The sequence below is a fragment of the Polyodon spathula genome, chromosome 13 (genome assembly GCF_017654505.1).
Source record: "Polyodon spathula isolate WHYD16114869_AA chromosome 13, ASM1765450v1, whole genome shotgun sequence".
NCBI classification, from domain to species: Eukaryota; Metazoa; Chordata; class Actinopteri; order Acipenseriformes; family Polyodontidae; genus Polyodon; species Polyodon spathula.
The window spans coordinates 37,654,796-37,674,122 of record NC_054546.1 but is presented as its reverse complement, the minus strand read 5'-3'; the positions used below and the strand labels follow the sequence as shown (position 1 = coordinate 37,674,122).

At 38.7% G+C, this 19,327-nt stretch overlaps 1 protein-coding gene across 3 annotated transcripts in view; it reads right to left on the bottom strand.

Annotated features, from left to right (window-relative positions):
* The window catches only part of LOC121326112 (piezo-type mechanosensitive ion channel component 1-like), a 58,256-nt gene extending 39,214 nt beyond the window's left edge, over nt 1-19,042 (bottom strand). For 2 of the 3 annotated variants that reach the window (XM_041269281.1, XM_041269282.1), the window contains exons 1-2: nt 18,455-19,042; nt 3,788-3,883 (exon numbers count right to left, since the gene is read on the bottom strand). In XM_041269281.1, coding sequence (XP_041125215.1) covers nt 3,788-3,883; nt 18,455-18,518 — 160 coding nt within the window. In that variant the 5' untranslated portion in view covers nt 18,519-19,042. Of the gene's footprint in view, nt 1-3,787; nt 3,884-10,909; nt 10,994-18,454 lie in introns of those variants that run through there. The other variant, XM_041269283.1, reaches the window with a different exon arrangement.
* Between the last annotated feature and the right edge of the window lie 285 nt (nt 19,043-19,327).

The following is a 19,327-nucleotide window of genomic DNA, read 5'->3' as shown; positions in this document are numbered from 1 at the left end:
TCTTGGCAATAAAGAGAAAACAGTTGAAAGTGGTAGGTACAGCAAGTCTGAAACTTATTATTGTTAATCTGTGTGGCCAAATACTTTAATCTGATACACTCCATTTTGCAGCCAATGGGTTGTTTGCAACTGTAAAACAAAAAAGTCTGCTTTTTCAGCACAATTTGGAATGCTGCATCAAGAATGATTGGTAATTATGTGTACTGAACACCATGCCAGGTCTAGACCTCAGGCTATTAGCAGGCAAATGACTGTGCTGGCTGGAAGAGGCAGTGTTAACCCGTGGATAGATAGAAGAGCTGGGCTTTTGTTCATCAGCAGCACGCACACACACAGACACACACAATACAGGGTTATAGAGATACTTGCCTGTAGTATATTTACTTGGTACAATTATTCACAGAAATAAAAAAAAATGTAAAGTTTTATAATGCAATAAATGTGCATGCAGATCTACTCGGATTACTCAACCAGACACACTTTACCTCATACCTTCATTGGTACGATTTTGTTTAAGTTTACCTTGTTACCAATCATACAAACATTTACCCACCAGCATACACTGTATGCAGAGGTACAAACTTACCCCCACCAGTACAGTGCATATTAACAACACCACACACACTAAGATTGTTGCTGGGCTGTTGCCTTTTGTAGCTGCTTTATATAAAATAGTTTAAAAACTGTAATTAAAAAGTCAATAGCAATTCTGTTGAGCTATTGAGGTTTTTTTTTTTTTTTTTTGGTAGATCAGGATAAAAGGATATAGGCATCAGAATTAAAATACCAGTTTGTGACATCGTAGACACACACGGAGCAGCTCATAAAAGAGACATATAAAAATGAACACAGTCAACAACTAACAAACAACGCAGACTTGAGAATTCCCCAGGTTCCTGTTTGTCTTTGTGTGGCTCCCACTACTTTCCCATGTGTAGAATCCATGCAACTGTGCATAAAAATAAAACACAAAAAGTATCCTTCCCAATTCCGCAGCTTCTCAACGAGCATGCAAACTCGCGTTCCCAGCACCTCCCCTCCCCTCCTGCTGGCATTCGAAGGCACTCAACGGTACACCTCTGCGGGCTTCTATACTGGGGGAAGAGTGGCATCACATTATAATGCAGCATAAACTAAATGTTTTTTTTTTTTATTAAACTGCAAAATTTTGTTTACTGTCAGGTTCAGCTTTACAGGCTTTATAGTGCTCTGGATTTTCCGATGGGGAAATTCCTGGTTGCCTTTAATGGCTCCTACGACATTTCATATCGGCTTCAGTGTACTTTGATTTCACAAGAAAACAATGGATTTGCATGCGAGTAAGCAAGCCTCACTGCATAATCTTGCAAGATCTTTAAAATGATTATTTGACAAAGACAATCAACAACCAACAAACAATGCAGACTTGATAATTCCCCAGGTTCCTCTCGGTTTGTCTTTGTGTGGCTCCCAGAGGTTAGTCATGCAAGTAAATAGTTCAGATTTTTTTCAATTGGGGCATTGTATATTAGTTGTATAACACCATTAAGTGAGAATGAGAGAATTTGTTAAGACACCAAACTAAATATATTCAGTACACAATGCTTTGTAACAGTGAATAATAGTGAATCTTACCAAGGTATCTGGAGTTTGAATACCTCATTTCCACCAAGTCTAAACCAGTCGTGCACAACTCAGGTCATGGAGGGCCGGTCTCACTCCTGGGTTTTGTTCTAACCATACCCTAAATTAGTTAATTGGACCAATTAAGCTTCTAATAAGGTCCAATAAAGTACTTTAGGGTGCAGTTGGAATAAAAACCTGCAGACACACCGGCCCTCCAGGACTGAGTTGTGCACCACTGGTCTAAACCCAGTACATCCCACAATAGCAGCATTCATTTTTTGCTCTATAAATCAATATACCCTTTTCATATTGTTGGGGTTCATATTCATCAGGTAGTATTTCTCCTCACAGGATATTATTATTATTACTATTATTATTATTATTATTATTATTATTATTACTATTATTATTATTATTATTATTATTCACACTACTGGCTGGGCTAGATAGGAACCAGATTCAGGTCTATCTCCTATACAAGGACACCTCTACTGCACCACACACTATGTTGCAGGTAATTCACCTGGCTGAAACAATCCAGTTCATACCAGGCCTATTCACAGATCAGTTGGCTATCCAGCCAGCTCATAAATCTTGAGGCAAAGGCAAACATTGAACCTGCCACCGTAAAACAACCTTCGATAGTGTATCAATAAAGCCAGATTAAAACGGTGGACCCTTCGGTAATTTCCTTTAAAAGAACTCGGACAAACCCAGCTCTATTATTAGAGCCCCCGGCGGGTGTTTATGTTTTGGAAGCCAGCAAACAACAGAAGGGTGCAATTCATTTTACTTTCTTATCGCAAACAGGAACCGATATGAGCTAAGAGGTCTGGAGTGTTAACGGGCTGATAACTTTGATAAACAGACCTCTGAATTGGACAAGACGCCGGGACGGCCTCAGTCTGATTTGAATAACTGCAGCGTCACTGCTTTCCTCTGTGCTGTGGGGAGGGTCACGTGCTTGCAAACCACAAGGAAAAACCCAGAGTAAATTAAATTAAAAATCTAAAAAGCATATATGCATATACTAAGTAATCCCCTTTTAATAAATGTATATAGAAGCAATAATTATAAGGGTGCCTACACTACCTACATAAAGTGTACCTCCACTGATATACCGGACACACTCAGTATACTGCCCAGAGTCCTAATACTGTGTAAATATGTAAAATTGTATGCATGTATGTCTAAAAACAGACTGAATGTTGCTACTTTTTTGGTATCTGTTTCATCTATTGGTTTAATCATCCACTCTGAAGGTCTTAGTGAAGCTGCCTCTTTCAACGTGCCGAGTATAAGAAGCCCAGACCTCTGAATCCCCACTTCCTGCAGATATCTGACGGCATTACCATTTCAAACAATCTGTCATGTTTGTCAGTATCAGTATTTAATCTGTCAGTGCCCCTTCAGCCTGTTTGAAGCGGTTGTATCCACTCCCGAGACCTATCTGCACTTAAGGATCACATTTACCTGCAGGCAAACCCAATTCAAAACAGTAATCCAGTATAACCTGATTGTTAACATCTTTGAAAGCTGTGTGGAACAGAAGCACAAGTCGGTCAGATGACTATGTCAGGGTCACACTGTCGGCAGCTTAGCAACTGAGCAGAGATTCAAGCCTGTCATCTATGACTAAACCAACAAGATGATTCACAGTTATTGGATTATTATTTGTATTATTATCATAGAACTCCTGACAAGGCACAGCAAAGCCCGTCATCATCAGTTTATCATATTAATCCAACTGGCAATGTGCCCAGATGCCAGCACAATGGACTGCCCAGATCTAGCTGCTAACCCCAGTGCAATGAAACTTGGCAGACAATCCTGTCCCTCATCATACGACGAGCCATACTTAAAGCCAGCGTGTTCATATCTTGTTCCCATTCAAGTCGGATCTCTCATCCAAGAACTACACACTCATTTGCTGGCTTACACTCCCAGTAAAACACAAGCTGAATGATGGTCCAGTGTATGGTTAAACATTCAGCACCGCACAGCCATCAGAAAATACCTCTTTCAGTTGAGTTGTAAAAAGTGCCAAAGTGACCCCTTTTTAGAAGATTCTTTATTATATAAAAGTTGTTTGTGAACTGTACTAGCCTGTTACAATTCAGCAAGTCTTCCACAATACAACAGCTTCCGGATGTAGAAACCAGAGATAGAGATGTTCTCTTACCTCGTATGGTGCGTTCACTGGGTCCTGGAAACCATGGCAACAGGAGCAGGTAAAGAAGATAAACTAATGACAGGGCATTATACCGGAACAGGCAGGCTGAGGACGGAGACATTAAACAGTGTTAGTATAGCAATACCAGCCATGCATTAGAATACATAATGCATTTTTTGGTTTAAAATAAATAAATAAACATTTCCAAAATGAAAAGATTTGTTACATGTTTATTCCTGTATCAAAAAAATCAAGTCACATTTTCTTACCACATTACCCACAAGTATTAATTAGCATGGAGCAGAAAGGAGGCAGCAATTACTCTTCAGCTGTTCAGCAGTGGTGATGCTATAACAGTGGTTTAATCACAAGTGTAATACTTGGCACTGCACTGTGAGGTGGTTCCAGGGCTGGAGAGATTTACTGGGGCTCAGTTTCACCCGAGGTACAGGCCGAGCAGTGCAATCACAGCCTGCCAGAGAACCCAGCGGGGCCTGGCTTTGAACCTCACAACACGCTGTTTTTTGGCACAGAATGTAAGAATTAAAGAGGTCAAACTCTTTTCTAATACAAGAACGGTATTCTCATAAATCCTAACTTTTTTGACCAACTCAGAACCTCCATGAGCTAATGATTTGATGTAAATAGCTTTGAGAATGTAGCTCAGTATTCTATAATGACACTGATCTCCAACAATGCAGCCTTAGGGATAGGAAGATCTAAACAAGCTTACAGGAGCGGTCTCGTTTACTGATGTGCACCCTGCAGCGTTCTGCTCAGGCTACTAATGTTTGAGGGCATAATCAGGACTTCTATTTGCCAGTGTTTACTTATTAAAATTTTTACAACTTTTCAGGGGTTTTGTGAGTTTCTCTTTTCGAAGTACTCTCTTCGAGTTTTGATATTGTTAACGCTTCTGAGATCTGCTCAACAGAATCTGTTAAATAATCCAGGGTTACCACTGAGGCAGTTGTTTTTCTGCTTCTTAAATTAGAAATGTTTAAAGAATTCATATGAAACTGCACTTCTGCATTGGACTCTTAAATAAACGACAGTAGATTTGCCTGCTTGAATTTGTTCACTGTGTTTTCTGTTACAAGCCCATCATTTTTAAAACAAACCCACAGTCTTATGCTGGGTTGTACATTAAATCAATGACATCAAACAGCGACACTTATTTCAAAAATCTGTTTAACATTTCTGAAGATGGTACAGTTGCACAGCTGGGAGGAACAGAAGCAAGTTCTTACATTTGCAAGCAAGAATGCAACACAATCTATATTCCTCCAAAAATGTGCTTAACAGGACGACTGACAAGAAAGCAATCCACAAAAACAAGCAAGGTCCAGTCAGTCAGTCAGTCAGTCAATTAACTGACATTCAGGAATCTGCCTCCAACTCCAACTGCAAGAAATGGAGGGACCTACAGCAATATTCCAAATGAATGAAAATGAATAATAACGGCACTGACCACGTTTTAAACAGGGAATTGAGAAAGAAGACCCTGTGATGACGAGCGTTACAATGAGGAATTCAGGAAATGATCATTTCAAATGAAAAAAAAACGTACAGCAATCCATGTAGCTGAGGCTGCAACTGATTTCTGTTTCACTGACAATGAAAGATGGTCTCTTGTGCTCCAGTATGGATTTACATTTTTATATTTACAAGAGCAACTTGGGACAGACGCTTAACCTAGAGGGGTCTGAATTCCCTGCAATGAAGGGAGATTTATTGGTCCACAAAAATAGTTCAAGCCTGGAGTGTTGTTTTCAATGCTGCAAATAATGACTCATGAAGGCTGGGTGACTGAAATGGCCTTACTTGCCTAGAACAATATCTTGATCTCTAGGACCAGGTTCAACTACAGTCAGGGTACAACAAATAAACTGTGTTCTGGCAAAACCACATAGAACCAAAACTGAGTGAGGGGAAAAGTTTCACTTTCAACAGAAAAGAAGCAGAGAACACATGCCTGTTCAGATTGCTGGTTTTACTGACTCTCCCTTTTTTTAGTCTCTGTGCCCAAATCAACATGCATTTGTTAGCTGCTGTGCCTGGAAGGAAGCACCCATAGGACATAAAAACAGCATCCTGGCTGCTTTCCTCTGAGGAAGCAGGGAGAAGGCAGGCAGGTGGAAAGGAATCGAAGCAGACGCCCGAGCCCCTGGGACCCAGCAGGGTTAGTCTGCTTCCTCACTGAGCCGTGACCCCCACAACAGAGATGCAAGAGAGCTTGGGTGTGGGGCATACAGGCCCCTAATGCTTCAGCTTCAACAACAGGGAACAGTACAGAACTACTGCAGGCTTTTAAAAGGGTTTGAATTATAAGAGGCTGTGTGGTCCAGTGGTTAAAGAAAGGAGGTCCCCGGTTCAAATCCCAGCTCAGCTACCGACTCATTGTGTGACCTTGAGCAAGTCACTTAACCTCCTTGTGCTCTGTCTTTCGGGTGAGATGTTGTTGTAAGTGACTCTGCAACTAATGCATAGTTCACACACCCTAGTCTCGTAACTTGTAAAGCACTTTGTGATGGTGGTCTACTAATAAAGGCGCTATTTAAAAATAAAGATTATTATTAATATCATTCTTGTTTTTACTCATGTATGAGTAAATTAACTGACATTACTCAGGAAACTGCAGGAAATGGAGGGACCTACAGCAATATTCCAAATGAATGAAAACAAATAACCGGCAGGGACCCCGTTTTAAAACAGGGAATTGAGAAAGAAGACCCTGGGATGATGAGAGTTACAATGAGGAATTCAGGAAATGATCATTTCAAATGGAAAAACCTACAGCAATCCATCCAGCTGAGGCTGCAACTGATTTTCCAACTGAGGACTGAAAATGTTTTTTAATTGAGGAACTGTCCTAGTTAAAATCCTGTTTAAAGTGCTGTAAATAAAATGACCAAGTGCAGCAACATTTCACTCGCTAACATGCTTTCAGAAGATCAATGGATACTTTATATAAAATTTACATTTAACTTATAGTCAATACTGCTTCCGTTTAATTTCTTATGTGTGTTTTGTATGATTCTCTACTGTTTCTGATTTGATCGTTATTTGCTAGGCTTTCTAATGATGCCATCAAAAATCTGAAAATGAGAAAGTGAGGTGGTGAAGTATATTAGCATTGCTCTGGGCACAGAAGCCCATTGGTGAAGCACTGAGCCCACACAAGATGCCCTGAGGTGGTTAGATTTTGTTTTAATTATTGTGGTTTTATCATGGTAAAGAAACATTAAAATATATTTCAATGAATATTCCAAAGCTAGTTCCTATGGCTCTAAAACGGTGTAAAATTCTAAAACAGGTTTCAAACCTCGGCCAAACTCCTGTTTTGGTTAATTATATGCTGCTGGCTGTTAGAACAGCTGTGTGCTGGGATTGTTCACTCCTAGCCAACTTCACATGCATTCAAGCTGCAGCAACAACCCAAAACCCTTTGCTTTTAATGGTTGTGATTATAAAAAAATAAAACAGATTAAAAAAAGCCAAAATACATATCCTGAAATGGACAGGAAAAGCAGTTTAGTTTTTTAGAATTTAGTACCCAATTTCTAGAACTAAATAATGCACTGCAAAAAGGAAGGAGCGTTATGGAATTTTCCTGAGAATGGATGCAAAATGCCAGTCATCACTTACATGCTACTGGAGTCACTGCCTAACATGGCAACCACTTGAGGAAGTGCTCTATCGTCAAGTTAATGTAAAAACTGTAATATTTTCACAGGGGTATAAATAATTGACGTATATAACTACCCTTCATAAATTCCACAAAACTATTACAAAATGTTAAAATGATAGTTAACACTGCCTGTGTAAAACAGGATAACATCTATATAGTCAGCTCGCTGTGAGGGACACTTTTCACTGGTCAAAGCCCTGTGAATCGCAGCACAGCAGTTTTCATTGTTGTAGGTGTTGTTAAGAAAAAAAGGACCTGTACAAAAGATACATGTTCTGTTTAAAATATGCCATCGTGGAATCAGATTGAGTCAGATTTCAGAAGCTACGTAAAGCTGGGGCAGATCAAAACTAGAATGGGTGACAAAGTTTAAATGATATTTCTTGAAACAAATCTCCTGTCTACTTTGTAAATGGTTAATATGTTATGACACTCAAAAGAGCAGGGGAGTGTTAGCCCTGGGGACAATTCCAGACCAGGTTCATAATGCTGATCTGGCTAAATCCCCCCCTCAAAAAACAAGATGCTGCATCTCGCTGGGTCTTTCATGCATAAATATCTTTAAATAAATAAGAGTAAACTCTAAGACTGATGAAGCAGTACTGTGTTATACTCCCCACAATGCACTTGTTCTCCACTCTGTTCTGTTCTCAGAATGTATCGGGTGGTCTCTTGGAACACCACCTATGGATGTTGGCTGCCCAATTGGAAGCACTACATCCCCCCCAGTCCACAATTCAATGAAGGCTCCTGATGTGGCATCAAAGAAGGAATCAGGGCTCATCGGAATCTGGCTTCTGGTGACACCCTCTGAACTAAATAGGAATCCTTTTTTTTTGTATTATTTTGACATTAATTAAGCAAGATGAGATGGAATTCAAAGTAAATTAGTTCTGCATTCATAGACTGCATATTGAGAAATTCAGTTTGATTTGTTTTAAAACTTGGAATGAATTTTTTTTAATTATTTATTTATTTTTTTTTTACGGCTGATAAATTGCACTTCAGCAACTGTGGATCAAGTAATACAATTTCTGTTCTTCTTAACTGTGTCCTTCCTAGAAGTGTTCCAAACACATCGGCAAGGAGCATGAACACAGGCGAAAGCAAACTGTTCCTAAACATTACAACCAAGTCACAACTCTGCTCCTTTTATAAGGTACAATAAAAAGCTTTAAGAAAGTTTTCTAACACCCTGTGCTATATAAAGCCTGGCCTGTTCTCCCAAGGGTGCAACTACACGCAGACAGGCAGAGATATGACTAATATCCTACAATCCAAGAGTGAAATCACCACCTTGTGACTCACACTGAGACACACACACACACACACACACACACACACACACTACATTAAGTGCTTAATCTGGAGTGCTATAAGAGTGCAATGAAAGATAGAAGATACAAGAGTGGAAACCCCACAAATCCACTTTAACACCTACATTTTTCAAGGCGATTAGATCTGCTTGCATTGTAAAAGACAATCCGTCAAACTTCTTTTTGCTTTGCTGGCATTCTGAATTGAACTGCAGGTGGGGGCTCACAGACCAGTGTCTGACAGGTGTGCAGACGGACAACATATCTAGATAATTAGGTGAATTAAGTCTGTTTGAATAGCACTGGAAAGAAGCCAAGCTGGGAGCAATTTGCTTTAACTTGTTGGCCGCACAGCTGTCCACTGATTCCAACAGAACACACAAACACGTAAACGCTTGATAATGGTGCAACTGTAGCAATTAAATCACAGTCAAAGATATATGATAACAGACAAACTATAAACATAACACATGCATAACTTGCAGTAAAAATGACACCAACTTAAAAAAAAAAAAAAAATGTGTGAAATATATGTACTGTGAAAAGCAAAGACAGGCTGTCTTGCTGTGGGTATACACCCAGCACAGTGCATACAGTACATTCCACTCACACACTTACTACATATTTAAGTGGGCACAATTTCTATTCTATAAATTGTCCCAATAGGTTCATAGCATGCAAATAAAGATGTTATAAATCAATGATTTAATTAAAGGTCTCGTGACAAGAGTTTTGAAACTTGAAGAGAGCACTAGCACGTGTGCGTTTGTGTAACGATAAAGAATCGTTTAGAAATGCCACGATTTCTATTCCCTCAGATTTGCAGTAACATGTACCCCGTAACCAAAAGGGCAAGAGTTGCTAGCTAGACAACTGGCTCGACAGTGACCGAATTCAGCAAATATTAATTTTATACAGCAAACAGCAGAAGACGATGTGGAGCTGAGATGCTACATAGCTGCTGTTCTGGGATTGAAGACAGCTTCTCTTTTTTTATATTTATTTTGATTTCAAAATTGTTCAGTTCGCGCTACATTATACAATATTTCCCCCCCATACTGACAGTGGGTGCTATTTAAAACCAAATAGTATTGTACTGTATTGTATGCAGAATTAAACAGTAGTGCCGCCTATTGTCTAATTCTTTTAAAGCTAAAAAGCTTTCCTTTCTTGAGCCAGGGAGCACAATGGGGTTTGTGCAAAAACAAGAAACTTCTTTCACAAGCTTAATACACTCAAACATACATGTATTTAATAAAATATTTATGGGAAAAAAATCCCTTTACATGCAATATATATTTTTACAAAGGTCCCAGGGATCCAAAATGTGAAATAATGGCAAATCTAAGAAAAATGTCAACAAATGGTTTTCAAAAGGCCACGTTGAATTCATTAATATTCAGTTTGTGATGTGTCATTTTTACCTTTTTATGTGTATCAAATTTATGCCTATTTTCCATTAAAATATATTTTCAAGGTCCGTTTGAATCAAGAGTTTCCCTTTAAGGCTACATACTGTACAAGCTATACTACAAAGCAATGCGGGATTAGACTTAACGAATTAAGCAAGAGCAATTAAATAAACAAGCAATAAAACTGGACGGCTTGGCAACTGAACTGTAGTCATTTATGAGCACAACTGATGTCTGTGTAATAAAGTGTCTATTACAGTGTTGTAGGGCCTGCATGTACATGTTTTCCATGCCAGACTGCAAACCAGACACTCAGAGTGTTCCAGTCATGCGTCTCTGTACGTTACTTGAATCATGTAACACACAGACCCTGGTAAATCTGCTCGGAACTGATCACACTTATCACAGCACGACCAAAACACACGAGTCTGTAAGTTTAGTCGGAAGAGTTGTTCCTGCAGCAATAAGGGAGGTACAAATTATTGCATGACAAACTCTGAGCTCCTGATCACTTAAATAAAGTACTTTTTTGAAGGAGGCTCTGAGACACAGGACTGGGTGCAGGGTTAGTGCAAGTGCCAAGCCTTGCAAATCTGACCTGAATTTTTTTTTTTCCTTTTATTGTCAGTTTATACAGAAGCCAAAACAAATTTCAAACATCTGGTATTGTCATGGCAGGTTTTGCCACGTATATTTGTACAGTTTTCCTCACTTTGTATGAATATCTTCTGTGCCAGGCAGTTGAAATACATGTTGTATTCCAGTGGAATTATCTTGCACTCCGGACTCCAGCTCTAACTTGGCTCTAGTGTCAAGACACAAAAAAGTGAAAAGGTGTCATCAGTAACTGCAAGACAAAAATAATTCCAATGCACTGGATCGTGCCAAACGGTCTATCAGATGTGACTTGGCAGACTTCTTTAAAGGGCTTGCTGGCAAGGCAACAGAAGTCAGATCCCAACTCCTTCAGCTTTGCAAGACTAGAAATACCCCATCTGTACACTGGGACTAGAGACACGGACATAGGTAATCTGTGAGTGCAAACTGTGCAAGATGGTTTCTAGAAATTGCAAGTAAATATTTGGTTTTCGGTCTGAGAGGGAGTGGGTCTGTAGCAAGGGGAGAGGTGGAGGATACGGGTTTGAGGTTACTGATTATACCGAGCCAGCAAGGACAGCTCATACCGTGTGTAATTAGCAGTGCAGGCAATCAAAAAGGTAAGCTATTAACAACAAAACCTTAAGCAGTTTTTCAATGAACCACAGAAAAGACAGCATGCTGAAACAGGTTTTCCTTTCATGTTATTAATTAGAAAGCACTAACAACTAACTCAGGGTTTGAATTTCATTTGTGTGTGTGTGGGGGGGGGGGGATGGCAAAACAGTATATTTTACTGCATCATCGTTCACACTGGTGTTGCTTTAAAATAAGCTGCTTTCAGGAGACCTAACAGCTATTCATCCTTGTGAGACAGAGCTCTCTCCATTGCCTGACATGAAGTTTTTGCTGCAGCAGAAAATGCTTTTCTTTTTAACCAGCACTCCATTTCTTTTTTTTTTTTTAAACTCTTTACACTCATCCCTGTTTCCACCTGTTTTTCACTGTTTTCATTTATGTATGTGTAAACACTGGATAGTTTGAACTGGATGCATGTAACCTATCAAATGAAAGGCCACAAAATGTATTTTCGTATTATGTAAGCTGCAACAAGATCAGGCACGCTATATGTGGTAGGGATGAGAATATATGTAAAAAAACTAAACAAAAAAAAAAGGGAATGAAATGAACATGGGGGGGGGGGGGGGGGGGGGGGCGCTGAGCATCTAACAATACCAGCCCTTTCAGTCTAGCTGCTACAATGACAGAGGAATTGACTCAAAACAAAACCAAAGCTGTGAACTCCGTCACATGATGAGAGGCTTAACTTCATGGAGTCGTAATTCCGGCTAGGAGTACCGCATACACACACTGAATAAGTCTTTGGAAAGCCCCAAGTCTGTACTTTTAAACAAGCCGCGAATCAGATACTGAGGCAAGCGCACTTCTCAGCAACTCCTGCATCCCCAACAATAAACCCACTGTGCACTTCTCAGCACTTCTCCAGTCAGATGCCTTTCATCAACAGGAAGGACTGTCATAACACACAGATTTCCTGCTTCACACTGTATATGGAAAGTGTATTATTTATTTATTTATTTATACAACACATCAGAAGCAATATTATGAAAAAGGACCAGCTTAAAAACGTTAAGTTGAAATGTACTGTAAAGCCTCAACTGAGGTAATGTCTAAAGGTAATAAAGGCCTAGGCTATAACTAATGCAGCAGGGTGGAGGATAGGCGCAAACCACAGACCCGCACACTGCAAGCGAGCATCTTAACTAAAACAGATGGAAAAAGAGCAAAAACAGCTGGGCTCGCCCGAAATCCTGAAATCCAAGGCCTGGAGAGTAGTGTAACACATATACAGTGCACACACCTATTAGTAACCAATCTAGGACATGTATTATAACGATGCGTGTGCGAGACAGAGAAAGCAGAGCTAACAGGATCGTTTTATTTTGATAGCTGGGTTTCACACTTCAGGTTTTTGTGATAAACAAGGCCAGAGCACACAGAAATCCCCAAAACAATCCCATGGCGAGAATAACTCACCCGGGCTGACAGGGAAATACGCACATGGCCCAGCCTTCCCCTGTGGATCACCGGGTTTCCGTGGCAATACCTGCCAAGTACTGAGGGCGTATGGACAGGAAATGAACTTGAGGAGACAGGAGTAATTATTATTACTTTCCTGGTGTCTGGTGATGAATTTATGCCAGGGAGTGACTGACAATGCAAAAGCTTGACGCTCTCCTCTGCAAAACCATATACCTGGCAAGCCTTGAATAAATCCTGGGCCAGACGACCCTCTCCCCCTCCTTATTGCCCTTAGTTACCCTTGACTGTAACAGACTCCTTCAAGATACCACAAACCAATCCGTGATCCAATCAGTGCATGAAACTAAATTTAAAAACAGAGTAAGATAATAATAACATAACTAACGTGGTAGAACTTCACTGAAACCATACAATAAAATTGAGCACATTTATCAAGGTTTTTACACCAAAATGAAACTACTCCTAGTGCATGTCAGTTTCACCCATTCCATGTTTTAATACAAGCTTGATTAGCAAGTGTATAGGTAACAAGTTCAGGTGTGTCTTATTAAACTCATAGTAAACCAGGGAATGGATCGAACTGCTTTGCAATCAGTCTTATTTCCAACCCTCTAAAGACAGCAGATTAGTTCAACCGACAACATTGCAACTGCAATAAGAGAACAGCGAAAACTACAGAACTGGTACAGTAAGCTGGATATCATGAGAACAGTTTGAAATCAAGCTGGGCATCTGAAATGCAAACGCCTTGGTCAATTGAAGTGTATTCTCTTCTCCATGGCTGTGGAGAATAACATATAGGGTTTTGTTTTTTTTTTTGTTTTTTTTTTTACTAATTTTCTTTTGGTCTTCAATGAAAGCTGATAAAATATGAGTCAAAGCATCCTAGCTCCTACTTTATTGTGACAACGGAGACGAGAATTCCATGAGCAATGAGATACTCCAGAATCTTTATACCTGCGGCTGTGCCATCCAAAAATGAAAAACTCATTTGGGCAAAAGCCCTTTTGCTGTTTGGAACAAAAGCTTTGTAATAAATTATCCTGGTCTTAAACATATTCTCTTTTAGAATGCGACTGACTTGATGTCAAAGGCGCAAAGCAACATTAGATGCAGAGTGATTTTAATCATTATTAATTGTTTCATTTTAGTTTCCACTGCATCTCATCGCAACAAGAGATGTTTACATGACACTACAAACTGGCATTTGCTATTTGTACAGATATGCAGCAATATGGAACTATTTGCTGAAGGTTATGGAGAGGGTATATAAAAAACAAATGTGATGTGTGTGTGTGTAGGCACGATGAAAGAAAGATAAAGCCATTTCAATTGAAAAGGCATTCATTTAATTTCAAATATGTTATCAACTTAGATGCAAGTAATGATTTGGATACATCCTTGCCATAGGATACCTTTCACATATTTGTCTATACATGTCGATTTCATTTGACAATTAATAACCGGCTCTAAAAACAGGTAGACAGGATCCATATAATAGCCTTACTGTATTGGGTATTGATCATTGATTTCTAATCAAGCACAAAGAAGGTGGTCTACAGTATATGGGTTTTCTGAAAGAGCGTGTTGTTTATGAAGTGTTAGGCTTATAGAGTGTGTTGTTTTCATGTGTTGTTTACCCCTCTTATTCTGAAATAGCACAATGGCAATTGATTATCTCTAAAACTGGCTTTTAAAAGAGCAATACAAGGAGGCTGTTTGGAACGGACAACTATTATCCTGTTAAAAAAAGAAAAGAAAACCCTTTATTTTCTATTGTTAATGGAAAATCAGGAGTGAAGGTTCACCCATCACATCCTGTTTTTATGGAAAATTAATGCAATTTATCGGAGCTGTGAGAAGCACAGGCATACCCAATATTCCTGAGTGCTAAAACAAATACAGCCCTGAGATTTGCAATCAATGGCATAAAATATCATTTATAACCAGACATTCCACCCGTCTCTGTAAATACAGAGATCTCTGCTTATCCTGCCAATTGTTGGCCCTAATCACCTCGCAGCTGCAATTAACATGAGCAGCACACATTCTAAAGTCACTGCAACACTATAGTAAGCTTAAAGTATACCACATAGAATAGCACTGTTGTCTTCAGGTACTTAAACAATTACTTCATGAGCCATAATGTGTTTATTTTGTAATACAAACCAAGCATTAATACTTTAGTGCAACACTAAAAAAGGATTACACTAACCAGAGCTGTCACATACAGAGGGTCTTCATAATCTTAATAGTACAGTACCTGAAAAGGTCAAACATGCTTGTATAAAACTGTTCTGATTACACAATTAGCACAAAAGGGGGTTGCTGCTTTATGTAGCACAAACTTTAGCTTTGTAGGCTGTCTCTAGGGTTGCCACCTGTCCCCGTCCTCTGTGGTTCGTCCCGGTTTTGAGGAAGGTGTCCCCGGAATTCATTGTCTTCCCACAACACTAAATGTATTATAAATTGAGCACAAGTTAGATAAATCAGGATACAATATTACTGCAATAGACGCACAATATCAATTGTTTGTCAATACTATAGTAGTAATATTATCAATGTTTCCTATTGAATGAATATAGATGTCTCTCACATGATGCTTTGTTTGTTATGAAACTGGCATCACAGATTTGTATTCTGTATTATAAGTAACCAAAACTTTAACATATAAAAAAAAGGCATTTCCCAGAGGCAGGTCTGTTTCAGTCAGGATGGGCAAGACAGTGGATCTGGTAGACTAGATTGCTGGTTGGTACTGCAGTACTCAACAGACAGGACTTATTAGTGCAGTTTCATGAGGAACAGTCTCAAGAAGGGTGACAGCGTGCCTAAGCATATAGCAAAACCTGGCTCTAACTGTTATGCAATGGCTCAGATTTCCACCCTGGATAACGCAGCACGTCATTACCATAGCAATACGTATTTTTTGAATGTTATTTAAAAACTCTGTTACCCTATAAGGCAGTAGGCCTTCAGCTTGCTGTACAGTAAACACCAGCTTTACAACGTTTCATATTATACCCAAAAACTATGCCAAATACTTTTATGCACAAGATGTTTAACTGAGTGAAAAACAAACGAAAAAAAACTGGGTTCAAGTCTTTGAGACATTATAATTGAGTGTTTGAGAAACGTATGTGACAATAACAAGCCACTATGCAGACAGTTACAGTTTCTGTATACAGCACAGTTCCACCTGAAACTTTGACTAAGCGTATGCGATTTATCACACATCCTGTCAGAAAACACTTGATGTTTATACCATTAAGCAGAGAGATCTGTAAAGCACTCAAGCTTAATCACCCCTGTGCTCTGCACGGTAAACTAAACTGACTGCCAGTTCTGTTCCATAGACTATTGGTCCAACATAATAAGTGGAACCATAATTCATCCTCCAAATACCTAAATACAATGGTAATGCTTTTATAATGAAATAGTGTCTTGAGAAGATGCATAATTACAATAATTATCATTGCGATACACAATGCCTTTAAACACATTAAAACGCAAATCATAAACGGGACGCTAGACAATGACCAGAAAAAAAACTTGGCAGCTTGTGTCAAATTACCATGCCATTGTGCATTGTAAATGGTTTGGTGATAACCAAGGGAAAGCAATCACTTGTTTCATTATGGAATCCGATAATGCTGGTCATTCCCCCGAGACTCCACTCTGAATAGCAGCTCAGCCCACGGTACGCACAGTTTCTTCACTAGACATTGAGGTTTTCCTGTTTCCATCTAGTCTGTGAAGCTAAACTGCATCTCTGCTAAAAAAAAATCTCTGTTTCCACAAACAGAACCAAAAACGTAAAAGGAAAGGTAGATTCTCAAGTAAAAGTTGGTCATGTCACTTTTTAGAAGTAAATTTAACTTTTTGCCTTATAACCCCATGTTAAAATTTCTAAAGCATTGAAAACTATAAAACATTATGACAAATACAATAGAGACCAATCAAATTCTAAAACTGAACATGACTGACACTGCTGCTTTAAGTTATAAAGGCAAACCACTTGATCTGCCCTAAAAATATATTCTGCTATATCCTTTCCTCTTGATTACTACATTTACCAAATCTCACAATTCATTGCAACAACATAAAACCTCAAGAAAGCGCTTTATCCCACCCACCTACGAAAACGAATTACTATGGAGTGTGGTCTTAGATTCTAGGTTATAGAAGCATGTCCTTATTCAAATGCAAGTTTCATTACTCCTGTCAAAAATGTACACTACTTGTACTGGAAAACAACAATGCTATGGTCTTTAACCTTGACAAGTAAGGCGAGGCCCAGTTTTAATGATCTTAACAGCTATAGTTTTTAGATCTAATCAAGCTCTATTTGTAACATTCACTGCAACACTCGCAAGGGCTTTTTTGTAAAGGTTAACCAGTGCATCAAGTTACCTGGACTTTTATCAAAGAAATAATTGCATTATAAGTACTGCTAACAATATTTCTTGAGAAAAAAACAAAACAAAAAAAACTACTGTTGAAAAATGTGCAACTCAACAAAATAATTGCTTGCATATTTCTGCAGGCCCACTGTATCTCTGCCTCAGCAGACAAAGTTGAAACTGTTTATAACACTTTCAAAAATAAATACATACATAAATAACGTGTTGCTTGCAATTGCAGTGTTGCTTGAAGTGGGTTCCAGGCTTCCCTCACAGTAGCGTCTATTTACACCAATGTGTAGCACTACAAACCCAACCAATCTTTCCCAAGTTATTTTAATATTTACTTTATGCTGTAATGTTTATTTTGGTAAAAGTAAATAAACACAAAAATGCGTTTATATATTTTTGTCCCATTTGATGTGTTTATTTTTAAAGATTTGACTTTCACAAGGTGTGAGGGATGACGCATTAGTTACACCTCTGTGTAAACATGAAAATATACCAAATGTATCATTATGAACAGCTAGTAGAGGAAACCCAACTCCCAATCCTAGCCTGAACCTAATCTTTAACAGTTATTACTAACAAAACCAAGATAAGTATAGACCGATTCATAGTTGTGTTAAGTTAGCTTTTTCATTACATTTCATTACGCGTTATGTAGGCATTGAGATCTGGCATATTGTTGACATTAGTATTGTGGTAAGGAGTTATAAACCAGTTTAAGTAAGGTATGCATTTATTATTTTTTAAAACGAGTTAAGTTAATTAGAAAAAAAGCATTCAAACTAAAAGCAATTAAGAATACATGTATTTACCACCGGAATGATCAGGAAGACATCAATTAAGAACCAGATCTATATTGCAAATACAATTGAGAATAGTGCCTGCAGGCATTTGTCATAGTGGCAATTAAATGACCACTATTTATAGAAAGCACTGACCACTCTATATAGCGCCTTTTAATCAAACACTATCTTGAAACTGGTTAATAAACACAATTGCAAACACTGCACAATCCCCATTAAAAAAAAAAACATAAAATGAGAACGACTCCAAACCCAATTCTAAACCTTATTATAAGCACATCCTAGACCTGCCCAATTGTACTACAATGTCAACAATGCATTGCAGGATGCCTTTTACTTCACAATAGTCGGGTTTCAAAACACACTGCTGATTTAACTTACCCGCTAGCAGACAGAGCGGCAGTAGGAGCCAGTAGAGCAATCCACAAAGCACATGGGGTTCCATTAATTAGCACACCCAATCATACGATTACTCCAGAAACTTCACGCAAACCCCAATGAAAGAATCAATGAAGCTCATTCCAGATTAATTTGTTTTTAACAAATTACAATTTCAAAACGTGCAATTAACATGTATTAAAGGTGATGTTCAGTTCCCATGTATAGTCATGTCCCGTGCGTCCTTTATAAATCCCAATGACATTTCCTCTTATGTGTATTTCTAATAGTACTCTTCTTAACGCTTTCCAAAAAATGCACCATCTCCTTCCAACAATTCCCCCAAACGAGTGTATTAACTTTCCTTATGCAGCAGCAGCAACTTTATATTCATGGAAAAAACTGGATCACATGCAAGGGCACCGTGTAGTAAACAGAGATTATTTTCTGTAATTCAGTTTCACAGGACCACCCTCGGTTTCAGGGCATTCCTCGTCTCTAACAGATTTAATCCCAGCGGAATGTTCGCTCGTCCATTATTGGAAGCGCGTACCTCTCTTCTCTGAACTGTGTTAGTTAACTGCAACTTCCATGTGAGCAAACTACACCCACATTTAATGGAAGCGCCCACAGCTACTAGTGTTTCATTCGACCAAACCCACCCCGGACTGTTTGGTAGGAGGGGCAGTTGTCCGATCACTATGTAACACAATTTTTGTTCCTGGGTAGTATGTGTTATTTCCTAATTGCTTATGCCTCAAAAGTATAGAAAATGGCTATTATTCCCCACAAACATTTACAGGAAATAACATTTACTACCCAGGAACAAAAATAATAATAATAATAATTGTTACACGGTGTCATGTATTTATTAGA